Genomic DNA, 17,761 nt, shown 5'->3' on the forward strand with positions numbered 1-17,761 from the left:
AAAAAAAATGTTTCATTAATCACTTCTCAATTAAACACTAAACCACCAAAAAGCCATGTCTACTATGACAGTTTCATCTTCTATGTACAGCTCTGTCCTTGAATTAGCAAAAGGAAACTTCCATAAAAGCAAAAAGATCAGTGGTGTGGTAAAAATAACAAGTTGTTTTTTTAATGCAAAAGAAGAAATACTTGAAGATGTCAAAAATGCTCTGACCCACCTACATTAATAGGATCAGAAAGAGAGTCCTGCAAACTGAATGAATAAGCAAGGTGAGTTTTAGAGCTGTTTGGACCATTAGAAGAACAATGCCCCATTTAAAAAGAGTTTCTTGCAATCTTGTGACCTACATAAACAGATTAAAAAGTGTAATCTGTGGAGTCTGTGCTTGGAAAAACGTGGAGAGAAGTTAGCTGTGGACAAACAGTTAGGGAGGTAAATAGATCTAATGGTCTATTAGCTCTTCCTGTATGACAAATTAGTTTGCAGTGAGATAGGAGATCACATTAGCAGAGATTTTTTTCTAAAACAAAAACATCGCAAGAGTAGGAAAAGCTGTACTCAAAAAAAAAAAAAAGAAAAAGAAAAGGTGGAGAAAAAAAAAAGAGTATTTCCTGGTAGAAATAGAACTTTCAAAAACAAGTCACTAATGGGCAAGGAAAAACGAGTTAGCAATACTGTACAGGAAGAAGTTAGAAAAGAAGTTAGAAGATTGAAAGTATTGAAGGATATGCTGGTGAGCTTTTGTATTCAGGTAACCCAAAAAAGAATCCTCATCCTCAGAAACTCAACCCAAGTGCCCTTCAGTGACCTACCCATCGTGTGCTACAGGAATCAAAAGCTGCAGCTGCTGTGGCAATGCAGGTAAGGTCTCTGACAAAAGGTGGTGCTTGAATTGCTTACTGAGACTGACCAAATGCTTCCTAAAGAGCATTAATATTTAATGGAAAATGCTGCAAAGGGGCTGTTCTGCTATGGTTTTACAGAACAATGTCAGCACTAACATGAGCAGAGACAGCAATTAAACAGCAAGAACTGGTAAGAACAGTCAAGACTCTGAAAAGCATCTGGGAGATACAGAACAGAGCAAATGGGACTGAGAGATGAGGCAGCCATTGAAGGAGCTCGTTTCTCAGGGATTAGAGACTGGGGAAAAACACAAGTGTGTTTTGAATAAAGCAGGAACATAAACAGCAGGATGTGTGGTGTAATTTCTCTTTGTTGAGAGGAAAAGCCCATCATCCGTTCAGTCAAGGACTGTGGAAATTATCAGCAATATTGTGCCAAAGTTTAACTTAAATAGAAGCAAAACCAAGAGGAAGAGTTTTGACTTCATTCTTATCAATAAAGTTAAGTGGAAGTACTGCAATTTTAACTTTTGTCTTGCATACTTGGTATCACAATGAATGTTCTTTTTGGCAGCTGGTTACAGAAAAGATTCCAAGATTCAGGCAGTACCACTATCTTAAGAATTCTAGAGAACATCTGCTCTTACTCATATAACAATCTAGAAGAAAGTGGGCACTCAACAGCAGACTGTTCTTACAAGTTACTTAAGTGGAGGCATTGGGTAATTTTTGGCTCCTTTCCCCACATCAAAGAATGTAACAGTTCACATTATAGCAGACAGATCTTTTTTCTCTGGCAGTAAAGAGAGATCTACAAAGATAAAGCTGAAAAGGGAATATGCAAAAGAAAAGAAACCATTCTAGAACCTGGGCCCATGTGAAAGAATGAAAAAGTGCATTTTTGCTACCTTCCCTTTAAAAAATTCCATAAGTGATACAGATGCCTGGTGATTTCAGGTGCACACAAAGCAGTTCAGGAATGGAATGTACTTGAAGAGAGGTTTCAATGAAATGAGGAGCCACAGCCCCACACCTCGTTACCTGCCCGGCTGCTGAGGCTGCAGAATATCCAGCAGGAGCTGTTTCACCTCACTGGGGGACATCTGGTACAAGTCCTTGGCTGGCATGTCCCCAGCACGGATTTGCAGCTCATACTTCATAGCATGGATAATCCATCTACATAAGGGGAGGAATATATTTATTCATTAAATACAAAGTTTCCAAATAGGAAAAATTAGTCTAATAAAACAGCTCATAAGAATTCCACACAATCCTGCTATTTGGCTGTCAGGACGTGCATAAAATATCAGACAAATACTCTCCTACTCTTCCTGCTTGATTGGAACATGATACAAGCTGAAAGGGATAATGCACAGGTTTTAAGAAATGTGCTGTGAGCATGTTTTCCATAGAGAAGATTGATTGGACTACATCCCCTATATTCCATGTTCATTAAGACCAACATTTACCTGTCTTTTGATGTTAAAATTCCTACTCAGAATTATGCTCTGACTGTATATGCATTTTGCTGATGAGTTTTAAAAAGCCATAAAATTTACAGTATTTTACATTTACTAATACTTCAGGGCTTATTTCCAGTTTTAGCCTTTGAAATTCCTTTTTGCAGTCTACCACACTTTTTTTCCTAGTCCTTTTTAAAAAAATTGATTTAATAAAAATACAGCAACAGTGAAGATTTTTAGCCTGAGGTATCAGAGAGGCAGAACTTGGCAAAGTGCTGAAGGAAAATGCTGAGTTTTATTGTGCACATTATGCAAAACCAGTGCTCCAGCCTCTGATGCAATATCAAAGATGAAATAAGGTACAGGTACATCAGAAGACAGAAAAGCACAGAACTCTTGCCCTCAACACTGGTTCAGTTCAAGGAGGCATTACTAACAAAAGGAAACTGATCCACTTTTTCTTCAAACAGTCCATAACACCTGATCAAGGCTTGGGCACATCAGAGCCTTTCTGTGTTTATCTGAAAATGCAGTGAGATTTAGGCTGTCATCTCTATAGTCACATTCTGTGGCCATTTAACTGTTTAGCTAACAAGGTGCAGAGTGTTTTTGCATATATAAGTCAAGTCTTGTTCTTTTCTAGGGAGTTCTTGGTAACTACCCAGAATGTGGAGATGCTTGGCCAGCTGGTTCAGTGTTGCTTTATATCTGTGATTTCCAGGACCATGCTTTGGAGGTGTAAGATACCAGGGAGTATTGGGGCCCATTACATTATGCAGAACATGCTACTTTCATTTAATTTAGCAGGTGAACAGAGTCCTTCTCTTGTTACTAAGATTAACAACACAACTGGCTCGGGAATTGTTTCCCCAGTCATGACTCCAGTGTGTCTGTGTGCCAGTCCCTTGCTGGTATTTTCTCTTTGCAGTGGCCTACAAGCCACACCAAAGTCAAGAGTGGACCTTCTGCTGAGCTCTTCACTGATAAGAGGTGAATTCAAGTCAGTTGGCTGGGAGTTTTTACAGTAATAGGGCTGTCAGAAACTTGATCTATTTCAACATGAAACCCTGAAAACAAATCAATAACAAGACACTAAATCAAATCATTATCAAACTGGAACGGCATTTCTGTGAGAAGGTTAATTTTGCTCACTGGAGTGGGTGATAACACTGAAATAAAGGAAATTGAATCTCTAGCATTAACCTTGGGAGAAAGAAAAAAAAATTGCAAAAAGGATTGGCTACAGAGAATAAGGAAGGGGAGGAAAGAGAAGTAACATGGATCTGTAGAGGGACAGAAAAGCATTTAAGTGCAAAAGGATACTTCCAGTTAAATGTAATACGGGCAATTTTTGGTTTTATGATTACTGGAATGTACTGCTGAAAAAGAAATATGAATCTTGTATGCTAGAAAAAAGGGCTGCTGGTATCTACCTCCAGTTCTGAAATACTGTATTTTTCTCTATGGAAAAAAATTATGGAAGATGAAACACTTAAGTTTTGATTCTAAAGCATGCTCACTGATTCTGTAAATCTCAGTCAGTAGCACCTGGCCTCTTCAAAGAAGTGCTTATTCAAATGCATGTCTCTTCCTAAATGTGAAAAAACTAATTAACTGCTGTGGGTAGCAAAGTAAATGCAGATACTACGGAATGTGACAACATTCCAGCACAGCCTATCTGTAGGTCACCTTGTCAAAGAACTAAAGAGAACAGGTGGGAGGTAAATGATGTTTTAACCTTGACTCAAGTTTGTGGTTCTCTGAAATCTGTACATTCCCCTGCAATCCCAGAGGTAACAAAGAACAAGAGGTGCTTTACTGACCCAATCCGTATCTTGAGCATTCCACTGAACAGTTCTGGGGAGTTGGAGATGATCCAGCCAATGTGGATCACAAGCTCCTGCTGCACCACAGCTTCTCTTTCATCTTGCAATTGGCATTTTTCATAGATCATGTCCTTAATCACTGCTGGTGATAAGGGGTTAGAAATAACTGCTTCCTCTTGGCCAAAAGCTCCCAGTGTCACCTGTGGTACAGGGAAAACAATTCAGAGGATAGAGACAGGAAGAAAAGCACTGCAAAGCAATTCAGAAACTAAACTGCATCAACTCTGCTCTGCTTGGTAAAGATTTCACAATACAAGGGTAATTTTACGTCAATGGTTGATGCTTGTTAATACTGTTAATTGGATGCTACTGAAGTCATAAACTTCACTAACAACCACAGTGAATATGGAATACATTTTTCCAAATTAAAATAAAAATACAAGACCACTGGTTTGGTTATAATCAGGACTGTACATTAGGTTTAGACAGCTACATCATTTCAGACATTTCAGCTGTGGAACTCAATTAAAATTCAGAATTAAATTTATGGTTTTGTTTTCTTATTTCTACTAGCATGCTAAAAGTTACAGCCCTAATTTTAAGAAAATATATTACTGGTACGGGATTGTTTAACCACAAAAAAAAGATTTTTATTAAAAATCTGTTTTGTTTTTACTCTACTGTCAGTAAGACAACAACACTAGATTTTCTGCTATGATAAAGATCATTGTTACAACATGATCAAGGAAATGAAGTTAAAAAGTTGCCAATAGCCTCAAATTATGCTGCATGCAGGTGCAGTCTTCTCTACAGCTGAGTAGTGCCAGAAGCACAAACCCAGACCTCGGTCTGGAGTAAGACAACAACATCGCATATAAGCAGGTATACACAGACATACATTTAATACAAAAGTACAGAAATATTCAATTCATATTTAGAAGCAGTTATTAATGAATGTAATTAAAATCACTGTGATGGGAAAGAAAAATAATGCTCTCCTTAGGAAAGGAAAAAAACACTGACGATTCAACTTTCTTTGAAACAGGAAACCCTGAAAGACAACCTGCTCAGCTGCCACCCACGTGTTGTCTTATGCTCAATCACACACAGAGTGATTTCATTTTCATTAAAGTCCTTCAAAAGATGCCTTAATACTTCACTCCATCTACTTTTGTCAAGTAAGAGGGCACAGAGATAAAATCACAGAAAGTTTTGGGTGGGAAGGGACCTGAAAGATCATCTCATTACAATGTTCCTGCTCCAAACCCCCTCCAACCTGAACCCTCCCAGGGATGGGAGAGCCACAGCTTTTCTGGGCAACCTGTGCCAGCCCTCATCACTCTCACAAGGAAGAGTTTCCTCCTAAGATCTAATCTAAACCTGCCTTACATAATTTTAAAGCAATTCTCTTGTCCTGTCTCTACAGGTGCTTGTCAAAAGTCCCTCTCCAGCTCTACTGGAGCCCCTTTAGGCACTGGAAGGGTTTCCAAGGTCACCCAGAGACCTTAAACCCAAGGAGTTACACAAATCATGCCCCCTCCTGCCTTTCATAAATGCTGAACTGTCTTTTCTGTCTTATTCTTTTATTAATTAAAATTATTATTAAATTCCAAATACAATTATTAAACATATCTGTATTTTATCTGGATTTCTCTTCTTTGGTAAAGTTTCTTTTAAGCCATTGCATACTTTTAAAAGAAGCATCAGAGGCCTTCAAAATGAACAAGCCATTTGTTTAGTTTCTGTTATCATTCCTTAATGCAGTTCTGAGGAGCAAAGACTTACCTGCTTGCCCTGAACTAAAACATTAGTAATAGATGGTGCAAGGCTGTCCACTAGTTTACCTAAAAGACTTGCTGCGAAGCGCACAACAGACCTGAGGGCAGAAAACAGAGCAATCCCACTACATATCACGTGCTAGTTTAATGAATTCAGATAGCAACCTGAAGTCTGCAACAGCAGATTGAATCAGAATTAACTCAGTGAATACATACATTATTTACAAAGTAGAATTTGGATCAGGTTTTGTGCAATCTTCTGTAGGTTTTCATTTTTTAGTTCAGATATAGGTTAATGGATCAAAAATATATTTAGTTAGAACTCATTAAACTACCAGTTCCATAAAAAGCTTCTTGTTCTCTTCTCAACACCATCTTAAACAAAGGCAGGTAAGAAATGCCAGCTCCTCTTTTATGACATTTTCATCATTTTACAAGACAACTTTGGTAATTTTTAAATCTATTTAAGGCAGAGTCAGAAAGATTTTGCAAGAGAAAGTATAACACATAACACCAAAGCCTTGCTGCATGCTCCATGCTGAGGTAATATTTTGCATGTGCAGCATGGAGAGACTTGTGTCACCTGCCAGGTTAAAAACAAGCTGTAACTTCTAAGAACCACATTTTTCCATATATGCAGTAGATGGTTAAAGATATGAATACATTTAATAATACTTTCCTGACAAAATACAAACCTAACAGTCCTGTAATTGAGCTTCTCTAGCACAGATTTTGAGGCTACTAAGAATCATTTATTCACAGAGATGAGGAATAAGCTGTAATATTCTATGGTGTTAGTAAAATCTCAAACAGTTGATGTTGTTTCCTGTGGAAACTGCTACACACTCCTTAAGATCAAGAGCAAAGCATTTAAAAAATGCATTAGCTGATACTATCAAAATGCAAATAAGCAAAAAAAAAATCTCACAGAGCTGCACTTCAGATTTCTGGGCACTTTACCTGTTTCCCATGTACCAGTAAAGTAGTAATATGTGGGGTTATAGAAGAAGAAAATTTCTGTGCAAATGCAGCACTGTAGCGCAACACCAACCTATATGTGTGTCACATGGCAATCATGGAAGAGAAATGAAAAACAGTTTACATATTTTGCTCCTAAAAATACTTCTGATTTTTATTAATTATAAAAAATACCACCAGGGTATTTTGGTTCTACCTTATTATTGGCAAAGGCCCATTTAACTGTATGTAGAGACAAAAATGAAAAACATATTTTTATTTACTGACCTGTTATGAATAGTTACAGAGTGAGAGAACAAAGTTCAGGACAGGCTTGACTTTGATAAAAAGAAATTAAAACTTCTACTGAGCTTCATGCAAAGAAATTAATAAACAACATGTAAATATCAACCTACTTGCTGAAACCTTTTAAAGTTATTGTGTCAAAGTCAGGCTCAAAGCAAATTACTTCAGGGCAATAAATCTGAGTTAGTGCATCAGCTTAAATGATTTATATCTGATCACCAGCCTTCCTACATAAAGCTATTGACAATATTTTATCATGCCCTGTAAGAAATAACAATATTAACATTCTTCTCACATTATTTCAATGTAATGAGGCCTGTGTATTGGCAATACCAGTGCCAAACCAGCCTATTGCTTTTGGATTTTAAAAGATAACAGTAAGAAACTGCTTTTTAATTTCTAAAGCCTATTAAACCAGACCTTCAGCTGCCATGCACCAATACAACTGTCAGGAAAGCTGCCATTTTTCCCCTTTAAGTGTGTGAGAATCCAGCCTTACTTTCTATAAACACATTAGGAAAACAAAACTGGTGTAAGCCAGAAGGAACACGATATTTGTATACAAACCAGAGCTTTCTGCTGCCAGCTCGTCTGTAGATTCTTTCAATATGCTCACCAACAGTACCTAAAGGCATTGAACAAAAAAAGAAAAGAAAAACAAAACACAAGCAAAAAACGATGCACAAGATTTCATTTAACAGTAGTAAGGCAAGTTTGATGAGACCAGTTAATTCTGAATCTGCTTCTCTATTATGCTTAACATCTAAAATTCAGATGCAATCAAGTCCCCTGTCTCCCAGTGTATGTTGTTATGAAAGAAGTCAAACCAGATTTCAGCTGAAACTGCTGCTCATGCTGTAGAGACATCAATAATATCACTTGTTCCTGCAATATATTGGGGAAAATAAATCTACATATAGATTTGGCCTATAAATGTACCTTATGATGTGGTGTACCTTCTCAAACTGCAGAACCTAAAGTTCTCCAGCTTCTGTTTTTAGATTTATGTTTTATTGATTGGGTGATTATTTAATGTCAGTCTCAGTAGTCTCTATGCAGGGAATGCAGGGAACTCTTAGTCAGTGACTCAGAACCTTTAATACAAGGTTCATATTAAAAAGGTTAGCATCACCCAGAGTTTCATATGGGATGGCACCCAGAGGTTTGTATGAGTTAGCTCTGAACACTCAGAGGCACAACTGCACAACATTTTTGACCTAATTGATTTTAACAGTGTTTTTAGCTCATCATCATGATTCAAAGGATGTAAGTGGTAACACTGCTTGCTTACAGAGGTTAGGGAACCTGCCTTGAGCTGTTTCTAGAGCAATGAACACAACCTACAAAGCACTAAAGAAAGCTCCTTAGGCCCCAAAGCCTCACAACACTGCAGGTAACTGCTGGAAAAGGCCACTTGAGAGCCTACATGGGCCTAATGTGCAGATTCCAGCCCCAACTTGCAACAATGCACTGAGTTATCAGCCAATATAACATGTCTTTTCAGTCCTCTGTGCAGTTTTGGGCACCACAACAGAAGAAAGATAAAAAGATACTAGAAAGTACTAGTACTAGAAAGGAGACACAGGAAGATGGTGAAGGATTTAGCAGGGAAGCCATGTGAGGAGTGGCTGAGGTGCCTTGGCTTTTAGAGTAGAGGAGACTGAGGTGAGACCTCACTGGGGTCTGCAACATCCTCAGGAGGGGCAGCAGAGGGGCAGGAGCAGATCTCACTCTGGTGACCAGTGACAGGACTCGAGGAAATGGCTGGAGCTGTGTCAGGGTAGGTTTAAGTTGGATATCAGGAAAAAGGTTCTTCACCCAGGGGGTGGTTGGGCACTGGAACAGGTTCCCCAGGGCAGTGGGCAAAGCACCAAGGCTGGCAGAGCTCAGGAAGCTGTCAGGCACATGGGGGATTGCTAGAGTGTCCTATGAAGGATGATGGTCCTTGGGGTCCCTTCCAACTCAGGATATCCTACAGATGCCATGATATTTTTAACATAGCAATACAAATACAATGTATGTTTATGTCAATATGACAGCTCTTCTCCATATGAATCAGCCATCTCATACCAAAATGAAGAAGCAGGGCTTTCTAACATGAGGGGGGGAAGTCCCACTGCTTGATGAATAACTCAGAGTATATTATTTGATTTGAATAGCCCTCTTTTTCTGAGTAGTCATATAAAAAGAGGGCAAGTTAAAAGCAATCTTTTGAAAAAAAGACAAAGCACCAAACTTCACAGCACAAAACCCCAAAGCCTCAGTAGCCTTTTCAAAATTATATTACAGGAATTTAGACCCTGTGCTCTAAAAAAAAGCCATTATACAAAAACAGAGCTTCACAGATACATGGAAGTCAGATTACATCAAAGCAGAATAGAAATTCAGTATAAAGCCTCATATAGTTCAGACTGTTACAGACATTTAGACTTGTCTTTTGTTTTCGTTTTCATTGTAAGGTCAAATCCTGTATTTTTGTCTAATCTATGCATTCAAAATTACAACCAGATACAGCACTGGCCTACAAACAATCTAAAACCATTCATATCCAGCAGCACATTCCCCATCACACCAACAATGTGCAAGTCCTATTTAATGCAGAAATTGCTCTACATGGCAGAGAAAAGAGCTCCACAACTGCTGGCATGCACAGCTGTTACTCATGTTCATTGCAACTCAACATAAAGCTGCTTCCTCAGTGCTCAGAACAGTCAAATGGAAAAAGCTCTTACCTTCCTTGGTGATAAAATTCGGCCCTTCCCTTTTAAGCAATATACTTGAGAGTAGCACTTGACTTGCCAGGCAATTGCAGTCCTTCAATAAAAAACAGCAATAACAGAACCACAAATAGCCTTCAGATTGTTACTGAAGCAAAGCCACAACAGCTAATAAAAATTTCAGGTGAAACCAAAGGGCCTTTTCTTCTTTCCAATGTAAGGAAAAGTCTACATATTTTATTTTCAAGGGGATTTCACAACTATTCCGTACCCTATCTGTGCTGTATCCTTATCATGCTGCTTGCTGGGGCTTCTCTGTGGATCATATTAAGCTGTAATAATTTGACCTTGAAAAGTCTCCTGATTTTCATTCTCAGGTCCTTTAACTTACAGCAGAAATGCTTGTAATGAAATAGGGAACCAAGCAGAGCACTGTGTGTTTGTATCAACACTAGATCTACAACAGTTACTGGTAGTTTTCCTCTAGATACAGGAAACAAAGGGCAGATTGGAACTATCCTTTGATGCCATTAAGAAGTTCTCAGTCCATCCAAGTGAATATCCACTGCTCAAGTCTTTTGACTTGCAGTTTGTCAATAAAATATCTGTTCTTAAAACATATGGCAAATGGATCCCCTCCTAGATGGTCACATAGTACCAAGGATGACTGGGACACCTGGGGGAATTGAGAGACAACAGCTACACATAAGGGCCAGGAAGCTCTGTCACAAGATAAAGAGAAGGATTCCCTGAGTATGGAGAGGAATATCAGACATTTTATGTTATTAATTGTGCCCTAACACTGATCATGCTGATCCAAGTAGGCTGCTGGCAAAAAGAGTATCAGCACAGAATTTTTTATATCACGAGAATGAAGTTATACTGTACTTTTATCAAGTTTTCTTACATTAAGTTTCTGCAGGATCTCATATGTTGACTTGTTTTTCCAGTCATTAATATTTACATCTGGTTGCTGCTCAAGTTCAGAAGCATTGGGAGTACTAGATTGTCTCTTGACTTTTGAATGTTTTGGAAGATCCAGCTCCTCCAAACTCTTAAATACAGGAGCCCTGAAATAGAAGTATTTAATTTCTTCATGGTTCAGAGAATAATTTAATAATCAAATAAGTCATCACTATTATTTACACATAGCCTTACTCTTCTGTTTCAGTGATGCTTAGGAAGTCAAGTTGTTCAACAACTGCTCCAGATATTAATGTCTGAAATGAAAAATTGAAAACAAATTTTAGAATACGTACATAACTATACAGGCTGTCTTTTAATCACAGTATGTTGCTCATGGTTTCCATTGAGAAAGTAGTTTGTTTACCTACAGTTCCAAATATTTTACACTTTCAGAGTATTTTTGCTCTTTCATGAGGAAAAAGACAGCTTAAGGCAGCAGAAGTCTCTTGGGGCTGCTGTCTCCTTTTTGCTCTGTTCCATTGTTCTTTTGCCCTGTCCAGCTTCATCAAGCACTGCCCACCTCTCAAAGCCAGGGCTGATGAAAACATTTGAGACTGAGAATTTGCATTCCTCAGAGTCCTGCACAATCCCCATGTTCTGGATCCCAGTGCTCATTATTCCAGGCATGGCTGAAGTTCTCCTGTCAGCTCACTGCTGTTTCAGGCAAGCACTACAAAGAGCATTCCCACTCTGTATTCATTCCCTAATCCAAGTATGCCTGGCCTAAGTTTGCACATCAAATGCAGCTTACAAATACTTCCATCTCAAAAGATTACATAGCTGAAAACTCAGTGCTGCATTTATCTGATGTAGTCATTACAATTCATTCACTCTGAATTTATATGAATTCCCTATTTATCTACTGCCAGAGGAAATGTATTGTACTACAGCATTTTTAAGACTGCTTTTGATGGTTCTCATTAGCTAAATAAAACTGAGTGTGTTTTGTGAACTTTTATATTCCATTTTCATTGTACATGAGTTGCAGTAAAACATTGATCTGTTACACTGTGAGATGACAGAACATAAAAACCCTGCTTTGCTTTTATTACTGGTGCCATTCATTCTTTGCCTTGCACATCTGCCTGAACACATGATGACAATGAAGGTAAAAATCAGCAAAGAGCTACTAAACTTCTGAGCATACAAAATTTTAAATTAAATCAGATTTGGTATATTTTACAGGAAAAAAAGAGCATTCATCCAATTAGAGACACACATTCTCTCTTAGGCATGTTCAACATGTGCACCTAAATGAAGCAGCTGAATGCAACTGACAAAGATCAATATGTATTTTGTTGGAATAAATGAATTATTCAAGAAAACACCGTGAATTACACATGTCCCTTGTTCTTTTCCCAAATCCTCCCCTATAATGAAACAAGACTGGTAATAAAATGTGCCAACTGTGCAGTAAGACAGAGATTCCAATTCAGCTGCTGGAGCAGGCACAGGGTGTCCCAGCAGGAAAGGCACCCACCACCATCTCCACTGGCCTTCAAATCAAACATTTGTTTGTAGTGCTCTTTTTAATGGTTAACAAATAAAGCAAAGACCAGTGGCTGTCACTATCTTAAACCCTTTAAAACAAATTCTTGCTTTTTATATTAGAAAAAGGATCTTTCCAGAAGGTCAGTGAGTATGGAAGGGAAAGTTTACATCCCAATGGCTGTCCCAGTGTACTGCTGAGAATAAGGACACAAGTAGATGGAGAAATTTCTTGTCTGACAAATCTTTCTTGCAAGGCAAGAAAGTCATTGCAGTTAAATTTAAAAAATAAACAAACAAAAAAACCCCCCTAAAACAACAACAAAAACAAACAAAGCAAATCAAAGGAAAGGTTATTTGTGGCAGTAAGGGCATTTGCTATAGGAAGAGTCAGTGGTACCAGGAGAGACTACATGACCTATGTATGAGCAGGAAAAATACATAAATACTTAAAGATTCCAAGGGTATCTTAAACCATCATGGCTAGAAGCATTTCCTTTGTCAATGACCCAGCTCTTCTACGAATTAATGATTTTCTAGGGAACAAAAAGTCTTTACTTTGTCTTTAGTCTTCTCTTACAAAAAAAGGATAGTTCAATAGGTGTAAACTAAGATTAACTAACAAATAGGAGTATGTAAAATCAGCACCTCTCTTGGTAATTTTCACATTTTAATGAAGGAAAGTTCCTGCTTTAAGATTTATTCAAACAATAACGATGTTAAAACTGGATCATAGTTCTTGTAAGAATTTTAATATATGTGAAGCACCTTTCCTTCCCCTCTGTGATTACCTAATCAAAAGAAATCCCTCACTGCTTGACATTGTGGCATTATCCTTTGGTAGTAATTTCACAAGACTGCCTAACAAAAAACACCCTTTTCCCTTCTGTGAAGATTATGACTTTCAAAAGACTTGTCAAAAGGAATCAAAATAAACCCATGTTTCTGTTGAGACAAAATAAACAGCACCAAATGTCTTGAGTCTTGACTCCTTACTTTTATGAAACTAAAAAAAATCAGAAGTAACATAAACCCCAAAAGCAGTAAGAATACATGTACCAATACCAGGAGGTAAAAACTCAACAGTCAGGAGAAACACTTTACCTGTACTCTGTCAACATGAACCTTCACTCCTCCAACAACTCCCTTTCTAAAGGCTGCCAGCATATCTAATATGGGACTGAATCTGCTCCCTCTGAAATTTGAAACAGAACTCCATTAATCTTGCACTCAGGTAAACCCCACACTGCAAATCCTGCTTGTCTCTCCCTACCTGATGTTGTCTTCCCGGATCAGCACCACGAACAGGGGCCGGCCGTGCATCTTCCAGTACTGCTTGATGAACTGCAGGGCATTCTGGGCAAGGAAAATGGCAGTCACAAAACACCCCAAACAACACAGCAAGCACAGCCTACCACAACAACAGAACAAGGCATCAGAGCACCTACAGCCCTGAAAACCCCAACAGGTTAAAAACACCTTGACTACTAAAGCACCAGCAGATTTCTGCAACAGGCACAAGCTGCTGTCAAGCCCTGCTATTTCCTATGTCTTCAGAAAATACCCCTAAGCAAATGCATGGATCATGGAGCAAACCATGAGACAGTACAGTGCTCTGAACTACAGGCAATGACCCAGAAAATGTGTGTGGGGATCCTGGGCTTGAATCCCAGCCTCTGGCATGGAAGCACCAGTGCACCTTCTGTGCACTGACATTGCTGCTCCAGCCCAAAGCACACGGTGGATGAGCTCTGCACTGCTGCCACCTTACAGGCAGGGAAGGGGGCAGGTTTTAATATTTGTGCAAAATCAAGTAGTGCTTCCTCCAGGTAAGGCTTTCATACCTCCTGTATACACCAGTCTTGTTCCTTTTTCCAGCAAACACATCTGTTCTCCCAAAGAAACTGATAATTTGCTTGCTGCCCTACAGCATTCCCAGTCACTTTGGGGGCAGTTGTTTTCGTCACAGAAATACTCACTAGAATTCATACTGGGCTGACAGGACATTTGTCTCAATACACTTTCTAGCTGCAAGTTTATTTCTGCATTATAACAACACACACTGTACTGTGTTTCCCTTTCAGTCTTCTTTTTTATCAGACTGTACAGTTTATTCTTCTGCAAATTATTTTTGTCAGTTATTCAAAGGAAAAGTTACAAATACCTTAATGTCATCAATCAACATCATAACATCCTGAGACATGTAGAAATCACTGAGATCAAAAATGATCGAGTAGCAAACTACAGTCTTGCCTAGTATTCGATAAATCTGTTGAGAGAGAAAACTCCCATTAATCTTTTCTTTAAAACATTCATCAGAACCAAATACAAGAACTGGAAGGTCACAAAATATGCATAAAATAATATTACATTTCAATCCTAGTTAAAATCATACAGACTGAATGTTTATCTAAAATATTTATCAGTAATGAAAATAGAAACTTTTCTTGTAATAACCTTTGATGTTCCAAGGCATCCTATGGGTCTGTCTGGTCTTCCAGATAATCCCAATTTCTCATTGACTCCCAAATGGAAATAAGCCTGTGAGAAAGAATCATGAAAACTGATAAAAACCTAGATACCAGCCTTTCTCACACTCCTGCCACATCTCATAAAGAAGGCTGTGTGCAATCTGCTTTTATTAGAAAATGATTCAGAAAATCTGGCTATTATTGCTATTCAGGGTTGGGTTTTTTAAAAAACATCTGTTGTCTCCTATATTAGGTCTTCTTTTTAACTTCTTGCTCCTATTATTATTATTCTATGTAAGTAAAATATTTATTGATTTTTCAAATTGCTTATTGAAATAATTTTTAAAGGATCATTTGCATTTATTGACTAGCCAAATTTGCCTCCTGTAATGCTTTTTCAGAGTGGATACAAAAGTAAAAGAGTAATATAAGAACCTTTTAAAGATCTTTATTCTAATTTTAGTACAAATCTGGAAAATTAATGCATCAGCAACACAAGCAAGAGGGAATTATCTCATCATTCATAGCTTGATTCTTATTAGAGTTATGTATGCCTAGCATTACTTCAACTGTTAAAATAATCTTCATTTATTACAGTGTATGAGAATAAAACCATAAGAAAACAACTAAGCCACGAGCAATGCAGTATAAATGTACCAGTTAAACCCAACTAAAAGATGTAATTTTTCCTTACTTGGGCTGTTTTAGGTAAGGAACCCACCATTACCACAGAATATTCAGAATTCTGAACATTTTCTGAAGTTCAATCTTTCTTTATGTTACAGGAAGATAACTCAGAAGCAGATGAAAGCAAACACTTGAACAAACATTACACTCAATAGCTTTCTATTGCTGTCAGCTTGGGCCTTCCTGATCCTGCCCATGTTTCTGCATTAATACCAACAGCTATTTAAAAAAGAAAATAAACAAAATTATCTACATGAGCTGTTCATCCAGAGTAAGGAACTGTATTCAAGGAGGAAAGTATGAAGACACCAGAACACTGATAGCCTTCAATAACCCATTTGTGCATAACAAAGCCAAACAATGCTGAACCACTTCTTGTGCTAAATAAGGGAGGCTGGGAGAATGGCAGTAGGCAGGGCCATTTAACACTACAAGAACTTCATTTTGCTGGAATGCAGAACATGAAATGCTTTCTTAACAAAAGCATTGGCATTGTAACACTGTCTGTTTCCTTGAAGACTGTATCTTGAGGCCCCAGGTTGACACACTAAAGCAGTTCCCTCCTCTAGTGAGTTCTATCCTGGTCTGATACAATCAAAGCTCAGCTGCAGTACCAGGCACTGAACAATGCACAGCTTCATTCAGTCCAGCTGCTTCGAGCACATTTGGGTTTTTTATTAAAAAGCCCTTCAATTCTGGATTATTAAGCTGCTCATAGCAAGAAATGGCTGTGAAAGCAGACTGGGCTGTTGGGTTGATTTATGAGCATGGCCCAAAATGCAGTGGTCTTGCACACCATCTGTTTCTGTGCTACCTTTCCTCTCTCAGCCCTTGCCCAAGGGGTATTCTGCTCCTCTCCTGTGTTCTACTTCCACTCCAGATGTCCTTTTTTCCTATGTATTACATGTCTCTTGTCTCATTTTAATGTGTATATCTTCCTTCTCTCTTCTCCCTGCTACCCTGACTTTGTGGGTATCTTTACATGACTTCAAGTTCTACTTTCAGTCCCCATCCATTTGTTTTACAGCACTTTTTTGGACACATGCTTGTTAATAACTTTAGAGATTTAAACTGTAATCATGTGCTAGTAGAGCAGTTCAAAAGTTTCTGATTAAATTAAATACTCCTTGGAACTGACAGCACCAGAGTAGGAAATACTGAGATCTATATTTTCTATCTTCAATCTTCTGTTCCTCAAAATACATTGATTGTTCCACTTTATTGGTTTTCTCTCCTCTCAAAGGATGACAAATACCACCAGGAGCTTTTGTTTGTTTGTTTTTTGGTTCATCTTGGTTACTGGCATAAGCCCCAAGACTAAACCCCAGTTCTCATAACTCTCTTTACTTTACAGCTCTGGCAGAGCCTGTATTGGAAGCCCATGAGGAAGAGGTTTTGTATCAGGTGAATTAATATTTTCATGGCACTCCTTTAAAAAGTAAATTTTGATGAGGCAGCAGTACCTACCCATCATGAGGATAAAGGAAGTGTCAGAATTGCCAGATGTCTCAACAGCTTTAGAAAAATAAATCCTAACATAGACTTTTTCATAGATAGGAATTTAATTGATAATAATAAAACTTAATGAAGGTCTCATCTTTTTGTCAGGGAAACCAAAGAAGTCATGGATGACAGAGCCAATATATACTTCTATAGTAAAATTATGGAGTATTGATTTGTTAAAGCTAAATTTCAGTACAGAATTTCAGTACAGACACAGACAAAGAGAACATACTTTGGAATATATTATCATGAAAGCTAGTGAGTAAAAATGGGTTCAGAAATGAACAAGGATGAATGGAAACATGGATATTTCTCTTCTCCTTGTTTTAGGACTTCTCAGGTTTTAGTGGCAGCCATTATTTGGGGTGAGCATTTTCCTGAATAAGCCACAGCCAGGTTTAGTACATCCTTCATCCTCACAAACTTAAACCTGAAATATGTTGCTATATTCTCTACCTTGGGTTTAATTTTTTTTTCTTATGTCCTACAGACTCCTGATACAGATCATAGCATTGGCCATGTGGCCTGATTTCTGAGGGAGAGCCCCACAGAGTGATCTGCTCTACAACTGGGACCTCAGGGCTAGCAAACAGAATTTGTCCCCAGACATTCATTACTCCTGTTTGAGACCACTGGAACAACACAGGGTCAGACAGGAGCTTTGTGGACCTGATCTACAGCCAGGACTAGCAGGGCCAGCCAGGCCTGTCAGGATGTGGCTGTCCCTCAGGGGACTCCTTGCCCCAGCAGA

At 38.3% G+C, this 17,761-nt stretch overlaps 1 protein-coding gene across 4 annotated transcripts in view; it reads right to left on the reverse strand.

Moving 5' to 3' along the window:
• The window catches only part of PHKB (phosphorylase kinase regulatory subunit beta), a 68,921-nt gene that overhangs the window by 6,661 nt on the left and 44,499 nt on the right, over positions 1 to 17,761 (reverse strand). For 2 of the 4 annotated variants that reach the window (XM_079315841.1, XM_079315843.1), the window contains 11 exons: positions 14,807 to 14,890; positions 14,514 to 14,618; positions 13,623 to 13,705; positions 13,454 to 13,544; positions 11,054 to 11,115; positions 10,803 to 10,965; positions 9,911 to 9,992; positions 7,746 to 7,803; positions 5,923 to 6,013; positions 4,135 to 4,337; positions 1,890 to 2,024 (listed from right to left, as the gene is read on the reverse strand). In XM_079315841.1, coding sequence (XP_079171967.1) covers positions 1,890 to 2,024; positions 4,135 to 4,337; positions 5,923 to 6,013; positions 7,746 to 7,803; positions 9,911 to 9,992; positions 10,803 to 10,965; positions 11,054 to 11,115; positions 13,454 to 13,544; positions 13,623 to 13,705; positions 14,514 to 14,618; positions 14,807 to 14,890 — 1,157 coding nt within the window. Of the gene's footprint in view, positions 1 to 1,889; positions 2,025 to 4,134; positions 4,338 to 5,922; positions 6,014 to 6,875; positions 6,967 to 7,745; positions 7,804 to 9,910; positions 9,993 to 10,802; positions 10,966 to 11,053; positions 11,116 to 13,453; positions 13,545 to 13,622; positions 13,706 to 14,513; positions 14,619 to 14,806; positions 14,891 to 17,761 lie in introns of all 4 variants that reach the window. The other 2 variants (XM_079315840.1, XM_079315842.1) reach the window with 1 other exon arrangement.

The sequence above is a fragment of the Erithacus rubecula genome (genome assembly GCF_903797595.1).
Source record: "Erithacus rubecula genome assembly, chromosome: 12".
NCBI lineage: Eukaryota > Metazoa > Chordata > Aves > Passeriformes > Muscicapidae > Erithacus > Erithacus rubecula.